The following is a 17,460-nucleotide window of genomic DNA, read 5'->3' on the forward strand; positions in this document are numbered from 1 at the left end:
TTGAAAGAATTTTATACTTGGTTGAAACTATTTAGGTTGACCTTCAGATTTAAATACATGAAAAGATAAAAAAAATATATATATATAATGAAAAGAAAAAAATGTACTTAGAAAATCACAACCAACACTCTTTGATAAATTAATGGATATTCGAAACTTGATGAGTAATTACCTGACAAATATACAACGGGTATTAGACTGGGTATGAGACATGATTTTACAACTGAATATACGACTGAGATTACCGATTTCCGTCACATTGCCATCATTAACCGGGGAGAAGCCCCTTGGAACCTCGTTGTTACCAGGGAGCTTCACCCTCCTAATCCTCTGGGTTCAAAGGTGTTAGGAATGAGAATAGTCTTGTACAAGTGCGTACTTCACACATCTTAACATTTAACCTTGTTTATTTTCATTTCTTTTTGGTGTCAAGTAAATCCAGTTATACTAAAATGCCATTAAAGTAAGCAACATAACACTTTTCCTCATTTTTATCACCACCTTCGCATAGTGGATTCTAGGGTTAACTAAGTGGTAGGTGTACGGGAAGGGTATAACATTTGCGACTAAGACTTATCATTAGAGGTGCGAATAAAGACGTCTCACGTTGATTTTTTAATTAATTTATTTAAAATTTTGGTTTTTAATACAAGGGCAAACTAACTATTTTAAATTTGATAGATTGTTTAAGTTTGTTTGTAAAAGAGCGATTGATAAGATTGAATGAGCATTTTGTTCGTAGAACTCAATGAAATTTGAATCTATGTTGGCGCGCTTTGTTGACAAATTATTATAATTATTTCATTCAAATTTATTCATGTAAAAGAATACAAACATCCTTATCATACTGTGAAGGAGTCAACAAAATATATTGAAATCTTTGATTAATCACCATCATTGCGTTTAGGGGTGTTCAAGAAATCCGAAATCCAAAAAAACCAAAATCCAAACCGAAACCCAAATTAACTGATCCGAATTAGTTATTCGGATATTCGTATCTGATCAATCCGAATATCCTATTAACTAATTCAGATTTGAATCGGATTCAGATAAGGACTTTTAAAAATTTCGGATTGTTCGAATTATTCGGATATCTGTTTAATCCGAATAAAAAACATGTTTTAGTGGTTTTTTCCGGTTTGGTATATTTATTAGACTACATTTGAAGTTTTAACTTTAAATCTGTGTTAAGAGTAATTCGTATTTTCCGGTCTGTATGTTTATTGTGATTCTAAACTATTAAATGTTAGGAACAAAAAAATAGGAAAGTCTTTTAGGTTTATTTCAGATTATTCGAATTTTATCCAATTCCTATCCGAATTGAATTCGGATAGATTCGGATCGGATCGGATTTTAGATAGGGTTCAAAAATTTTCAAATCCGAATAACCCGAATAATCCGATGACACCCCTAATTGCGTCTACCACCGTTGTCGTCCCTGATCCACCCCGTCACTGCACCATCATCACCAACGTCCTAGTCACCTCCACCATCAATGGCAATGTCATTGCCCATACTCCTCTTGCCACCACCGCAACCACCATCCCCATAGTTTTCGTTACCACCATCCCCACACTTTCGTTGTGTATTATGTTAAGGTCATTGTGCATTATGTATACCAGTGTGTTTTACGTTTCTAATCATTGTGTAATAGTATGTATTCATCGTTGTGTTTTACGTTTATGTTATTGTGTAATATGCATTAATCATTGTGTTTTATGTATTAGACATGGTTGTTATTTTATCATTATATTTACATATTAAAGTTACACAACAATGTTATTTCACTATTATAATTTTTAGATTTCATCAGTTTTGAAAAAAAAAGAAGACACAATGATAAGGATAAGGATAAATATAGAGGTATAAAGATGAACAAAAGACACAATAATGTATTTTTTTAATTTTATAAACAAAGTCATATTCATATTAAAGATAAACAACATTTGTTATTATGATTAACATTTTTTTTAAATGTCATGCGAAAAAGTTATAGACGTTTTAAAATGATAAGGAAATTGACACGTGGTGAACATGTGACCGAAGAAAACATGTGTTTTTCCTTTTATGCCCTACATCTTTTGTTCCTTATTTGACACATGACAATCAATTATGGTTCTCATCATTCTCATTTTTATTTTTGTTAGCATTCGTAGATAACTCAACCCATGAATTAAATTCAAATTGGATATATGTGAGAGCATTCCCATCAGTTTTTGTATCTCTATCTCCTATATTTAATATAAAAAGCACTATATTTTCTTTCTCATATACAATTAAATAATATTTTTTTATATATTTATCATTATTTTTTCGTTCTCCCCCACTCACAAACACTTTCAAATATATTAAAAAATAAATAAAGGACCAACCTTGTTCCTCAAAATCTACTTATCTTTTAGAATTTTCTCTCTGTTTTACTCACAACCACTTACTCTAGAGAGCTCGACCAAAATAAATACCCTTAGAACAAAAATGTAACACAAAAATAAAACAGAGGAACTATTCATGTAATCAACTCAATTTCAAAAAAAAAAAAATAATAAAAAAATAAAAAAAAGTCATAGTGACCAAGTAATTACTCCTCTGGAAAGCAAGAAAACCCCTTTTACAAAGACCCACTCTCCTCCATCTCTCTTTCTCTTTCTATTTCCATTCCATTCCATTTCCAAACACTTTTCGCCGATAACCTCCACACAACCACCACCAACGGCCGCCGCATCCTCACCACGCGAAGACAATGTATACATGGCCAAACTCGCCGAACAAGCCGAACGCTACGAGGAAATGGTCGAGTTCATGGAGAAAGTCGTCGCCGCCGCAGACGGCGGAGAAGAACTCACCATCGAGGAGCGCAACCTCCTCTCCGTCGACTACAAGAACGTCATCGGAGCACGCCGCGCCTCCTGGCGAATCATATCGTCAATCGAGCAGAAAGAAGAGAGCAGAGGCAACGAGGCACACGTGGCGACCATCCGTGATTACAGATCTAAGATCGAGTCCGAGCTGTCGTCGATCTGCGATGGGATACTGAAGCTGATTGGATCTGCGAGTAATGGTGACTCGAAGGTGTTTTATTTGAAGATGAAGGGGGATTATTATAGGTATTTGGCTGAGTTTAAGACTGGATCTGAGAGGAAGGAAGCTGCTGAGAATACTTTGAATGCTTACAAGGCGGCTCAGGTTAGGCTTTCTGATTTTCTCATATCGGTTATCGCGGTCGGATATCGGTAAATTTAATATCGTGCATAGTTCATATATTTATAGCGATTTAACACTAACAATTGTAGCAAGGAGGAACTGATTAAGATTTAAAACACTAACATTAGACACTGAATATTGACAATTAATACTTGAAAAACTGATATTGGGAAATCGGTGATATATTATCGGTCAATATTGCAGATGTTTTCGTTACGATATTCTGACTGATATTCCGATAATCGTTATAGCATTGATATTGACTGCTTAGTTTTATTGATGATTATTTAGAGAGTAGAATTCATGTTTGTAGGCTTATTGTGAATTGACAGTTTGACACTGTTTTAGGGCTTTTGTAACTCTGAAATGAAATTTGAGATTAGTTTGTGTGTCGTAATATTAGGTTTTATATGATTGTGTAGTTGATTGACGTGTTGAAGCTTTGATTACTGAACAAGTGTGTTTTAGTTTGATATGAAATACAGTTTCTATATTTTTGTTTCACATGAGTTTAATGATATGAATTTGTAGTAATAGTTATGGATTTATGGTCTCTTGGTTGCAGGATATTGCGAATGCGGAACTGGCTCCTACTCATCCGATCCGTCTTGGATTGGTGCTCAACTTCTCCGTTTTCTACTATGAGATCCTGAATTCTCCTGATCGCGCATGCAATCTTGCAAAACAGGTGAGAACTAGCTGTATATAGTTTCTATCTACTACAATTATTATGGATGTGCGAAGTTGGCTGATGTTTGATTTGTGATCTGCTAGGCTTTTGATGAAGCAATTGCCGAATTGGATACCCTAGGAGAGGACTCTTACAAGGACAGCACCTTGATTATGCAGCTTCTTCGTGATAACCTCACGTTGTGGACTTCAGACATGCAGGTTACTTTTTTAATTTGGTTCAACTTTCAAATCTTTAATCCTAATGTAATTCTTGCTGTTTGTGTTAACTATTGTTGGTGTTATGTAGGATGACAGTGCAGAGGAAATTAAAGAAGCACCCAAGGCCGACGAGTAACAAATTTCAGAAGACTGTTTTATGGTTTGTAATTGTTTGCTTTTCGATTGAAAAATTGCTGTGTGTTGCGAGTATCTACTCTTTAGATGTAGGGATTTCATGAACTTCTATCTGAATTTTATCATGCTTAATTGACTAGGTTGTGGTTTTATAAGTTTTAATCAATATTTGTGGTTAATATAATTGGTTCAAATTCAATGATTTCTTTAGATGTTTTCATTTTTGTACTTTTTGTTTCTGCATTATATTTGTTATCCAGACAGGCTGGAAAGGGGGCTGTGCACACCATGTTTTGACTGCTTTGCAGGAAGCTCTGAACTTAATTGTTTGCACTTTTGAATCCTTTTTATTATACTTTACAGTTGGATGGGTTTTGATAGTGTTTAATGTGAGATGTTGGCAAGAGAATTACTTGGGAGCATTCCTTTTTCTTGCCTTCATTTAATTGTGTTCATAATGCCACTTTTGATATTTTGGTGCATTCATTATAGTCTTCTGACTAAAACTGGTACACAGTTTGAACTTTGAAATGGTCTAAGGGGATGTTTGGGATTTCTTATTTTTATCTCCTTATAACTTTTCTTTAAGTTAATAAGTTATAATATTGTAATTTATGGAACTTTTCCTCTCACAATATAAGCAATCTCAAACATTTTCAAAAAGTTTATAAGTCATAAGTTGGTAAAAATAAGCAATCCCAAACACCCCCTAAGTGTTACTAAAATTGAAGTTTCTTATTCTAAATTAACTTTTTACTGCATTTTAATAATAAAAAAACATTTTTAGATATTTGGATTTTTGTGAGATTTATATGCTGAGCATTCCTTTTTCTTGCCATCATTTAATCGTGTTATGATGCCACTTTTGATATTTTGGTGCATTCATTATAGAGTAGACGTGCACAATTCGGGTTCACCTTGAAAACCCGAACCGGTTCGGAACCGGTTTTTTTCACACCGGGTACAAAATGACACCGGTTCCAGTCAGGAACCGGTTCGGTTCCCGACCCGAACCGATGCCCAGAAATGCAAACTTTTAGGAACCGGGTAGGGTGGAACCGGAACCGGTTTTTACGTAAAAACCGGTTCCACCGGTTTTTTTTGAAATTTAAACATTATAGCCGTTAGGAACCGGTTCCAACGGCTATATAGCCGTTTTTGACAGTTGGAACCGGTTTTTTAACTATAAATAGGTTATCTTCTTTCTATAAATAGCAAGGTTTGTTTGTGTACTTGTTAAACCACTCCCAAAACTATAAAACACACTCCAAACCACAATTAACCTTAAACCGACAACAAATGGCAACCAATGATGACGTTGTTATGGTGATCGAAACAACAAGATGCCTCGATGTTTGGGTTCATTACGATTTGTGTCTCATGACCGACTCACATGAGTTGGCACGTTGCAAATATTGCTCGAAGTTTCTTAAAGCAGGGTCCAACTCGACATTACGAAAACATACGAATAAGTATTGTCGAGAGAAAAGAAGATTGGAAGCTAAAAAAACGGAAGTGGGAGAGTCGTCCGGCTCTACAACCCAAAAATAAGTATTCCCGGTTTAAAACGACGGACTTTGTTTTTTATGTTTTAGTTGTTATGTTTAGTATCGTTTATGTTTTGAGTATTGTAGTTTGTTTTTGAGTTTGGTGGTGAAACAAGTAATGGAAACAAGTTATATATAGGTTTGGGCATCAAAAACCGGTTCCAACGGCTATATTACCGTTGGAACCGGTTCCAACGGATCTATTGTCTCAAAAACCGGTTCCAACGGCTATATTACCGTTGGAACCGGTTCCAACGGCTAATTGGTGTCTAAAAAACCGGTTCCAACGGCTAATTTGACTTTTGTTTGACCCTTCAAAAAAAACCCGTCGGAACCGGTTATTCCGGGTACGAACCAAACCGGTTCCAATTAAGAACCGGGTAGGAACCGGGTTGGAACTGGTACTGACATACAAATAGGAGAACCGGGTACGATTTTCGGGTACAAAAATACCCAAACCGGGTATTGTTCCAACCGGGTTGGAACTGGAACCGGTTCCGGTTCGGTTCCACCAGTTAGGTTCCGGAACCGGTTTTTTTGTGCACGTCTATTATAGAGTCTTTTGACTAAAACTGGTACAGTTTTTTCCTCTTGTTGAAATGGTCAAAAGTATAACTAAATTGAATTTTCTTATTCTAAATTAACTTTTTACTGCAGTTTAATAAAGAATAATAACATTTTTAGATTGTGAAAGCTTTGTAAGCTTATTGAAAAGGTGAAAAGGCTTGTAAATTGAAGTTGATATTTGGAGGTAAAAATCAGTTGCTTCAAATTTGAGGGCATCTATTTGGGACTATATGATGAGCTGATAAAATATTTATATATTTCAACCTGTTAACTCGCTTGAACTATGGGGGTGTTTGGCCTAGCTTTTAAATTTTGGCTTATGCTTATTTCCTTACACAAATAAGCTTATTCAAATAAGCTAAAAAACCATCTTCAAACAAGCTTCTTTAAATTAGCATATATAAGCTAATAAGCATAAGCTTAAAAAGCTAAACTAAACACTAAGTTAAGCTTATTTTGTAAAAAAAAACTAAAATGGCTATAAGCTTTGTTAAAAAAAGCTAGGCCAAACACCCCCTATCTCTGCAAGATACTATGTTGTCACTCAACTCGCTTGAACTATTTCTGCAAGATACCATGTTGTCACTCAACTCAAGCTGACGCTATCTTCCGCACTGATTTAACTTTCAACAATCTATTCTCTCTCTTGCATGTAAAGGTACCAATCGTGTCTGATTGATGGGTTAAAAAAGTTAATTCGAATGTGATTCGTGCAACCTGTTTTTTCTAAATGACTTAAACGAGTTGAATAGAAAATGAGTTGTAATAAATGAATTACACGGGTCCATGCTGATGGAGTGACCTTATAAAATATTTAAATTATCACTTTGATACAAATAGGTTGACAGATAGTCAGTCAATTTAATCAAACGTTACACACGGCAACTCCAAATCGAAGTTAATTTAATTTGGGGGTTATCAGTTAGTTGCTTCAAATTTGGGGGCATCAAGGGGGTATCAGTTTGGAACTATATAATTTGGGGGGCAATTTGAGGGTATCAATTTGGGACTATATGATGAGCTGATAAAACATTTATATATTTCCACCCATTAACTCGAACGCGATCCGTGCAACCCATTTTCCCTAAACGAGTTAAACGAGCTTACGAATAAAGAATGAGTTGTAATAAATGGGTTGTAAGTAGGCCGAAGGCGTGACATTATAAAATATAGAAATTTTTCACTCTAATTTAAATGGGTTGACAGTTAGTCAATCAATTTATTCAAACGGGTTACACACGGCAACTCAAATTTAAATTTAATTTAGCAGGTTAAACAAGCATCACGAAAATGACTTGTTATCAATATGGTTAACCATTACGATATCTCATGCGGTAAGTCAATAGCTATTCTTTCTCATATTGACCCTATCAATATGGTTAAAAACGTTACTAGTCAAACTGCCGTGTTCTTCAATCTGGTTAAACATTACACCCTAAAACTGATATGTCGTGTTTTATGTGTAAGGAATTGACACCACAAAACACTATGCCATCTCTCATAACTATATATAATATGTGAACACCAATCCTTTCAACGTCAAATAGTGACACTCATAGAAAAAAAGGGTGTCATGGGCCACGACAACATAAACACGGAGACGACTCTTGTCACTATGCCTTGACTTCCTTAAACACGATATTGTCCAAGTCTTCCCTCAACTAGTACTTGTAACAATTCATCACTTCATTCAACTTGTGGTGTCACATGCCTTCATCCCCTTAGCTACCCACCATGGTTTCTTTAACTAGAAAATCCCTTCCCAACTCTAGTCATGATTCATGTCTACCACCACAACCGACGGCGATTATTGTACCACCACGGGTGCTGTCTCCTCCACCACCACCGCACGCCAAACCGTTAACGACTCATACTCACCAGTTCTAGTCATTTTGTTTGGTGGTCTTGCTGTTTCTTTCTGTTTCATTTGTTACCTCATATGTGCCACAAGATACCTAAGACGCCGACCAAACAACGCGAACACAAACTATGAAACCCGTGAAGATTTCCTTAACGAGGAACTTGGTCCGGTTACTCTCCACCCGATTTGGTTGATCAACACAATAGGCCTTGACCAATCACAAATCGAATCCATACAACTTTTCAAGTATAAACGAGACGAAAAGTTGATCGAAGACACTGATTGTTCGGTTTGTTTGAGTGAGTTTGAAGACGATGAAAGCCTTCGGCTTTTACCTAAGTGCAGCCATGCCTTTCATGTCCCCTGCATCGATACTTGGCTCCGGTCTCATAAGAACTGCCCATTGTGCCGAGCTCCAATTTTTAACAGCACGAATGATCAACCGAATATGATATCTGCATCGGGTACGCATGAGGAATCTGAAACTGAAACGATACCGGTTAATGATGCGGAAACTATTGATGATCATGATCATCATGTGATTGAAGTTGATAATAGTGGAGAAATGGTGAAAACATCTAGTGTTGTAGATGAAACAAGTAGTAGCAGTGCGCAAGGTGAAGAGTTAGTGGCAATGAGGAGATCGATTTCGAATGGTCAATTAGTAGTGTCGAAGAAACCGAGTAGCATGCGAAAAAGTGAACATAAGCGCAAAGGATCGAGCTCTAGCATTCGCGATTTGAGTAAAGTAACGAAGACTTCTTCGTTTGCGCTACCCCTAAGGAAGGCGAGTAGTTTTTCAAGCAAGAGTCGTCCTCTTAATCAATCTTATTGAGTATGACTATGAATCTTGAATTCTTGATTGATTTGTTGATTAAGAATTCTTGTACAAGATGATGCCTAGCAAGTATTATATCTTATAATTTGGGAACTTTGGCGAGGTTTGTGATTGGAAGTTTGTATATGTATTTTGGGTTTTTAATTCACGACATGGAGTATATAACTATATATAGTTATGATCGATATATTGATGTTTATTCAAGGTTAAACTTAAGTTTTCACTTAAATACATTTAAGTTGTTTATTCAACACACAAAGGAAAAAGAAAAGGAAGAAAACAAACAAACAATTTGACACTGTCACTTTGTCAAATAAGCTAAATTTTCCAGAAATAATAGGGTATGTTTGGCATAGAGCTTTTAAGAGCTTCAAGCTTTAAACTTTTAAGAAAAAAACTTAGGCCCTGTTTGTTTTTGCCTCTTTTCTCTGAATAGACGAAAACGTCTGATTCGGTTAGACGTAATCAGACGTGGGGCTGTTTGTTTTTTTTCTGGCATTAAGAGGTTCAGCGTCTTAATAGCATCTGAACCAGTAAGAGCTTTTAGTGGGTCTGAAAACCTCTTAACCCAAAAAAACAAACGTTTGTCTCCGGCCTCCATTAACTTCTAACCCTGAGACTAGGCTTCATCTCCGACGACTAGAGGTTCGTCTCTAGCCCCCACCTCTTAATGATTCAGATTTCAAACATTTGAACCACCTCTTAACATTCAGATGTGGTATTCAGATTCAGACTTAAATCTCTAAAAAAACAAACGGGGCCTTATACTCATTAAAAAGCTTTGTTTAGTTAAGCTAGCTTCAAGCTTTTAGGTTGGTAGAAAAACATCCATTTGAGAAAAAGCTACCTACAAGCTTTTACATTTGAATTTACAAGTTTGGTACTTAAACTTCTATAAACTTTTGTTAATTTATATAATAGTTACATATTTAACCTTTATTCAAAACTAATTACTACCCCATGACTTTTTTATGGGCCGTAACTTTTTCACATGTTAATAGTTTTTAAAACAAATTACATCATAATAACAAGCGTTTTATTCTCTTTAATTTGAGTATGATACTGTTATACTTCTTTAACTTTAAATAATTAACATACTACGTGATTATCGGTTAGGATCGGTAACAAGTCGAGTCAGGTGAACTCGAGTCATGTGTAAGACCAAATTAGGGTCAGAACGAGTCAATACAAAAAGGGTTAAATTAGTTCGGTTCGTGTCGGTACGCTTTTGAGTCAAAAGGGGTCAGGTTAGAACATGTTTCATATTAGAACAATACCTTTCAGAATGAGACAGATCAAAATATGTTGGTTTAAAAAATTATCTATTTGAAATTACTGTATATTTCAGCTTTGTTTCTTGATTTTCGACATCAGCTACACACTTACTGCCTTTCCATGAATTACACGTCTACATTCGGGTTATGTATGCACTGTCATGTATGGACACTGATTATGCGGTTGATGTTAGGTTGTGCGCCCATTCTGCCGCACCACGTGGACACCCAGCTAGTTTTATTAAAAGTTTCTGCTACTCTGTCAAACACTTAAAAATACATAAAAAGCTACAGCTAAAAGCATCTATATTTGGCTTCTATTCTCTAGGTTTGAAACTATGTGCCACTAAGCAAACATGTGGTAAGGAGACTTAGGGGGTGTTTGTTTTTTCTTCAAACATCTTCAAGGGAGCTTATGTCTGCAGGCGCGCAGACGTCACCCTTGAAGACTGTTTGTTTTTTTTTTTTAAACAGATCTGAACACATCTTATTTCCTCTTCAAAAATAAGACACAGATCTCTTTCTTATAACATCTTCACAAAACCCTACTCCCTCTTCTCCTCCGACCAGGTACGCACACAACATCAGTCACCCAACCAACCCACGCCCAACTTTAAATCTGATCTAAACCCGTCACGATTCATTTCATGTCATTTCAACAAAATAATAATATCATTATCAATCATCATGTCTTTGAGATCATCGATCTGTTTGACACTAGCAGCAACCCTAGCTCTCGTCTTCTTATTCTCACCGGCCGTTGCCGACCTCGTCGTCGTTTTAACCGAAGATAACTTCGAGAAGGAAGTCGGTCAAGATCGCGGCGTTCTCGTTGAGTTCTACGCGCCTTGGTAATTCAACTCAACTCATCTCATATTATTATTATTATTATTAACTGTTTCTTATATTGATCTAATTAGTTTATTTTGTTAATGATTAATTAGGTTTGTGATTCAGTTTCTAGTGTTTATGCAGCTATTTGAAGTGTGTTTGATGATTAAATTAGCTTATAGTGTCTAGTTTTGGATCCTGTTAACTGTATTTTAGTCGATCTGGTTATTAGTTGATTTGATTATCGCCGATGAAAGTTAGATGTCACTGATTATTAATTTTGTTTCTGGTAAATTAGGCTTCTAGTGTTTATTCAGCTATTTGAGGTGTGTATTTGCTGATGAAATTTGCTTTTAGTGTCTATTTTCGATTCTGTTAACTGTATTGTTAGTTGATATGATTGGTCGAGTTGTTTATTGTCGTTTAAATTTAGGTGTCGCCGATTACTGGTTTTTTTTAAACAGATCTGAATAAATGACTTCTATCTTGTGAGATAAGTTTGACAGTTATGCAGACAGTATCAGCTTATAAAAACAAACAGTCTTATATTTTCAGCTTGCAGATCTTCAGACCACATCTTCAGTTGCAGACATGAAAACAGATGAAATCAGCTTGCAGACAGTTTATGTCTGCAAAAACAAACAACACCTTACACCAATGTAGAGCCAATATTTGTGTGGTGTGTTTGTGACTGCAAACTTGCATAGGACAAGAATGGTGGGGTTAATTCATCCTTCACTTCAATAATTATTTTTTTTTTGTGAATTAAAGTTGGAATAGTAACATGCATTTTTTTTTATTAAAAATGATATAGTAAATTCTATAAATCACACAAAATACAAAGGGATAATGTGAAAAATGAACAAGTTAATGACAATGTCAACCAAAAAATGCAAGATTTTTTTTATATAAAAAAGGCATATTTGGATAAATTCAATGAGTAAATGAATGAAATTATGCTTAATCAAAAAATAAATATTCTAATGATGGACCGCTCGAACATGAATTGACTCGTATTCCATCTATTATTTAATTTAAGTTGATGTATGCCTTTTTATTTTAAGTTAATGTATGTTTTTTTCTATTTAAAATTTATTTATAATACTTTATTTTTTAATTTTATATATTTTAAATACATATTCTAATATATAAATATATAAGAAATATAAAAATTAAGTTTGTTATAAAAGTTATTTGATTAAATATAAAATTAATTGTAGGAGTAGGTGAAAGTTTGTGAAAGTTTGTTGTCGTGGTAGAATTTGATATTTTTGAGAAAAGTATGGAATTTGACGTGGTGCTGATGTGGCGGTTTGTAGAGGTTTGTTGTTGTGAATGCTTTAACAGCTACCAGCTATCAGCTAACAGCCACCAGCTAGTTTTGCCAAACATACCTAATATGTGTCTCTCCACCCCCTTCTTTCAGGGTAAAAGTGACATTTTTGAAACTACACGCAGGGCCGGCCCATAGGGGTGGCAGGGTGGTCGACGGCCACAGGCCTGACACCCCGTTAGACCCGAATTTTTTTAAAAGATAATTATATATATTTTTATTAAAAACAATACGTATATTTAATGTTCAAACTCAATTACATGACCACTAGCTTGGTCTAGTGACAAAGGGGTATTACTCTCAACTAAAATGTTATGGGTTCTAGTCTCATTTGAGACATTTTTAATCCTATTTTTAAACAAAATTTTTTTGCACAACCCAAATTATAACCAAGTAAACCCATATAAAAATTTAATTGTTTAAACCAACAAAATACGTCTTTTCAAATAAGGCCCAAAAATTATTTCGCATTCAGACTAAAACTTTTTTTGCTTTATCGGAGTTGGGCCTGACTATACGTAACACTAGAACAACAAATTTGTGTTATAATTTTTTATGTATGTTGCATACATATATTATTAACATTCTAGTGTCTATCTCTTAATCAAGGCCATCGGCTACGGGCATGATTAAGGGTAAACAGAGCATCCAACTCGAAATCTTCGAGCTCGCGTGGATGAAATTCGTTTTTTTGGAGTCCGCTCATGATGTATTGATGTGTGAGTGTGGTACAATATTTTTACTGTTCAAAATAAATAAAAGTAATTATATCATATCCCTTTTTTACAAATCCTCAGTTCTGTTAAAAGTATGACTTTATGATCAATTCATTGGTGATAATTTTATAGTCTGATGTTCTAATAACTGGTAAACGTGTTAACGAGGTATCTTCCGGAGTTTCGGTCTAGTGTATGTGATTATGTTACTGGAGTGCAAGGAAGTTAAAAGTTGGAGGACTGTTGTGCAATATTGAATAAAAAGATAAGGAGTTGCTTGTAATTGGTTAATGAGTTGCGTATATCTCATAAGGTTTGATTCGTCATTGATTCTTGAACTGGTTCGTCTTTTCCATATTTCTTATGGAAAAGTTAGGGTTTGTCGTGTTTATACAGATGTAATCTTAAGATCAACTTGTATTCTGATCTTAAGCGTTCTTTATATGGTTTGTTGTTGAATATGTATAAACGATTGTGGTTTAATAAAATTGGTTTGGGTATTTCGTGTGTATATCCATGGATGCTGACAAGTTCTCAAATCCAAATTTCTATTTCTACCTAGAAAAAGAAAAATACATAAACTCAAATGAAGAGTTCATACAAGAAAGTGGGTTCGCCAAAGCGAAAACAATTTAGACCGAATGTCCAACATAGGCGACCGCCTAACCAACAGTCTAGCCTACATATGAAGTATTCACAATACTATCCCTAACATCCATTGATGCCAAACATGCCAAACTAAGTTGTGACGTGTTAATTTACTTTTAACTCGTTTGCGTATCACAACCCACACCCTCAATATGAAGCCAACCATACACGCGTCTAAGCCGTGGATGACAAAGACGAAGAACAAGAAGGTGACGATGATGCACCTGCCTATATGGATGACAATTTTCTTCCGAAGATAAAAGAGTCGGAGATTAATGAAAAAATGAATCTTTTTGTGTTGGGTCTCTACCATTTTAACGGTTTACCTGGTGAAACTGACTGAACTATGGATCAAGTAAACAGGAAGTGGAAGAGTTTATATAAAACAGTGACATAATTTAATAGATTCTACCTTCAACCAGGAAATAGCAGCTGATACGATTGGCAAAATAGCATATCCAAACTATAAGAAAGCCTAGAGTTGCCACAACTGCGAAATTTGCTTCTTGCAAATTTTTATTTGTTCGAGTATATAAATAAATTGCGAGTACAATCCAAGTAATAAAGGCCCAAGTTTTTTTTGGATCTCATTTCCTATATGATCGTCATGCTTCATTAGCCATACTGCTTTTGAAAGAATACCTATGGTTAAACTGACAAATTCTAGGCTAATCACATGATAACTTCAAGAATCCAATTGTTTAAGAAAGTGTTTTTAAAATTTTAAATTTATTTAATTATTTAAGTTTGTAACTGTAGCTGATATAACCCCAACTAAAGCCCACCGCATCATTAAGCCCACAAGATTGAATGGACATTTTAGCCCAATTATAAGAAAAACAACACAAAATTTGAAAAAAGGAAACTTTTAACCAAAAACCAAATTATTGATAAAAAAAATGTTCAATATTATGATGTAACTGTTAAAAAAATAATAATATTATATGAAAAATGCTATTACTTAATAAAATAGGGTAATTCGAAAAGGATAAGAAAAAGCACTTAAATGCCCCCTTCATTTAGCGGCACAAGTTGTCGCGAGATTGTTTCTTATGCTTGCTTTAGATTCTAGACTTTGTAGTAGAACCAAAAAGCTTAACGCACGAAGCGTACAAAAGTCTTTCAATAGTAATTACGAATGAAGTAAATTAATTACTTAAGTTAACAAATAATTACAAAAAAACTAAATAATTACGCAACACACACTGCTAATTACGGATAATAATTACGCAATATAAATAAATATTTTCACAACCTACAAAAATAAGGAAAATTGGATTTAAATAATCACACATTTAATGCATTGGCCAATAATAATCCCACCTCCGGTATTTCCCGCTGGCAGTCCCACATTTTCAATGTTTTTTGTTTTATAAACCAACGTTAAAAAAACTTAACGGGGTTAAGTTTTTGATGATGTGGCAGGTGACTTGGCTTATTTAAATCTTATATGGCTTTTCTCTTTTCTTTTTCCCCCCTCCCCTCAGATTACTTACGTGTAATACTCACCCATTTCTCTTATTTCTGCATCATCAATGGCGGTTCCATTTCTCCATCTCACCTTCTTCTTCTTCTTCTTCACACTCACACTCTTCACCATCACACAACATCACACTCCTCCTCACCATTAAACTATTACAACTACCCCCAATAAAATCAAGAACCCAGTAATAAATTCAGGAACACCCCCGGTAAACAAATTACCCCCAAAATCAAGAACCATTAAACTATTACAACTAACATCAGGAAACCCGGGTTTCGGAACTGACCCGTTTAGCAAATTACCATGAACCCGAAACGAAATTAATTTACCATTATCACACAAATTCCAAATGGATACCGGTACCGACCCAGATAACAAATTATTACTGAAATCAATATCTTGTAAAGAAGAACTGTATCCGAGTTCAATTGGGATGTGATCCGTGATTGAATTGGACGAAAGGTAAAGGCTTTGAAAGGTTTGAAGGTTTTGAAGGTCACCAAGCTCTGGCGGGATGTGGCCGGAGAGATTGGCGGATGGGAGTTGAAGAGAGAGGAGATTGAGAGATGGGTTTGTAATGAGAGTAAGGTTAGACCAGTTTGGTGAAGAGAGTGGTGTGCAGTTGAGTTGGGTTTTGTTGGTGAAGACCCATTTGAGGTCACGCCATTGGCATAATGGGGTGGTGGTGTTCCATGAGGAGAGTATTAAGTTTGGTGTGGTGGTGGTGGTGCCTGGGAGAAATGGAACCGCCATTGATGATGCAGAAATAAGAGAAATGGGTGAGTATTACACGTAAGTAATATGAGGGGAGGGGGGAAAAAGAAAAGAGAAAAGCCATATAAGATTTAAATAAGCCAAGTCACCTGCCACATCATCAAAAACTTAACCCCGTTAAGTTTTTTTAACGTTGGTTTATAAAACAAAAAACATTGAAAATGTGGGACTGCCAGCGGGAAATACCGGAGGTGGGATTATTATTGGCCAATGCATTAAAGGTGGGATTATTTAAATCCAATTTTCCTAAAAATAATTATACAACCTATATGTTATTAAGCACGCAACCCATATACAAATAATCACACGACCTATTTTAACATTTTGTGTGTAAACATTTCCACATATATAAAAGTTTAATATTTGTTTTTCAGTTTTTGGAGGTATACCCTTTTAAGTCGCTAGCCACTTGTGTTTCTAGATATGCCTTCAGATTACTTTAACGTAATTTAGTCATCTAAAGGATCATCTTTTACAAGAGCGAACTTGGAAGCCATTCGAAGCCTTTAGATATATGTAGCATAACCTCGTATTAATTATACCCTAATCAACATAATTAGACACCTTTAGACATAACCTTAACTTTCCAACCTAGCACATAACCCTATAATTAACAAAAAGATCATTTTATGAAACGAAAAAGACGAAAACAAAGTGTAAAGCAAAAGAAAACACTAAACCAACTTACAACCAAATAAAGATACGTGGGGTGCATAAATTTTTATGCGCTTCACTACACAACATAAAACATAAAGTTATTTGGTCTTGTAGAGACACGACATGGTGAATCCACAACAACTCATGCATGCACCCACCATTCAATTTTATATCACATTCATACTTTACATATTATATAACTTGTCTCATGCAAAATCCGATCCTTATGAATTTCAACATCATACTTAAATTGCTTCCGCATCAAGAAATCCAAAACATATTATCATCACGATATCAATAAGGTCATACGTAATGATTAATGTCCATTAAGGAGCGTTTTCAGTCACATCATCATCACTTTTTCTTAAAAAAACATGTGTAATGAATAATGCATTTTTAATCATTACCACTTCAAAAATATATGGACGTTATTGTAGAGATGGAAATGCCCCTTCACGCGTCTATAATTCCCTTGAGAGGTGGCGTAGCGGCTTTATCTGCCCCTATAATGCCCACATTATGCATGGTCCAAGATAAAAACTTAGATTGTTTGGGATCCAAGGTTTCAAACAATATTATTCAAAAGGTGAATGTTACACAAATAAAGCCATGCCACTAAAATCAAGCACAACTCAAAAAGAAACCAACCCTAGGCATAACTCAAAGGGGAAATATGATCAATAACAACAAGAAAAAAAACCAAA

At 35.1% G+C, this 17,460-nt stretch overlaps 1 protein-coding gene across 1 annotated transcript; it reads left to right on the top strand.

Annotated features, from left to right (window-relative positions):
* The first annotated feature begins 2,661 nt into the window (after nucleotides 1-2,661).
* LOC143535873 (14-3-3-like protein) lies at nucleotides 2,662-4,423 on the top strand. The gene is made up of 4 exons (XM_077030007.1): nucleotides 2,662-3,183; nucleotides 3,767-3,889; nucleotides 3,976-4,092; nucleotides 4,181-4,423. The coding sequence occupies exons 1-4, from the start codon at nucleotides 2,749-2,751 to the stop codon at nucleotides 4,226-4,228; spliced, it is 723 nt and encodes a 240-aa protein (XP_076886122.1). The 5' UTR covers nucleotides 2,662-2,748; the 3' UTR covers nucleotides 4,229-4,423.
* The last annotated feature ends 13,037 nt before the right edge of the window (nucleotides 4,424-17,460 follow it).

Source organism: Bidens hawaiensis, unplaced genomic scaffold (genome assembly GCF_021521415.1).
Source record: "Bidens hawaiensis isolate Kalapana, Puna unplaced genomic scaffold, B.hawaiensis_p1.1 tig00010669_1, whole genome shotgun sequence".
Taxonomy (NCBI): Eukaryota; Viridiplantae; Streptophyta; class Magnoliopsida; order Asterales; family Asteraceae; genus Bidens; species Bidens hawaiensis.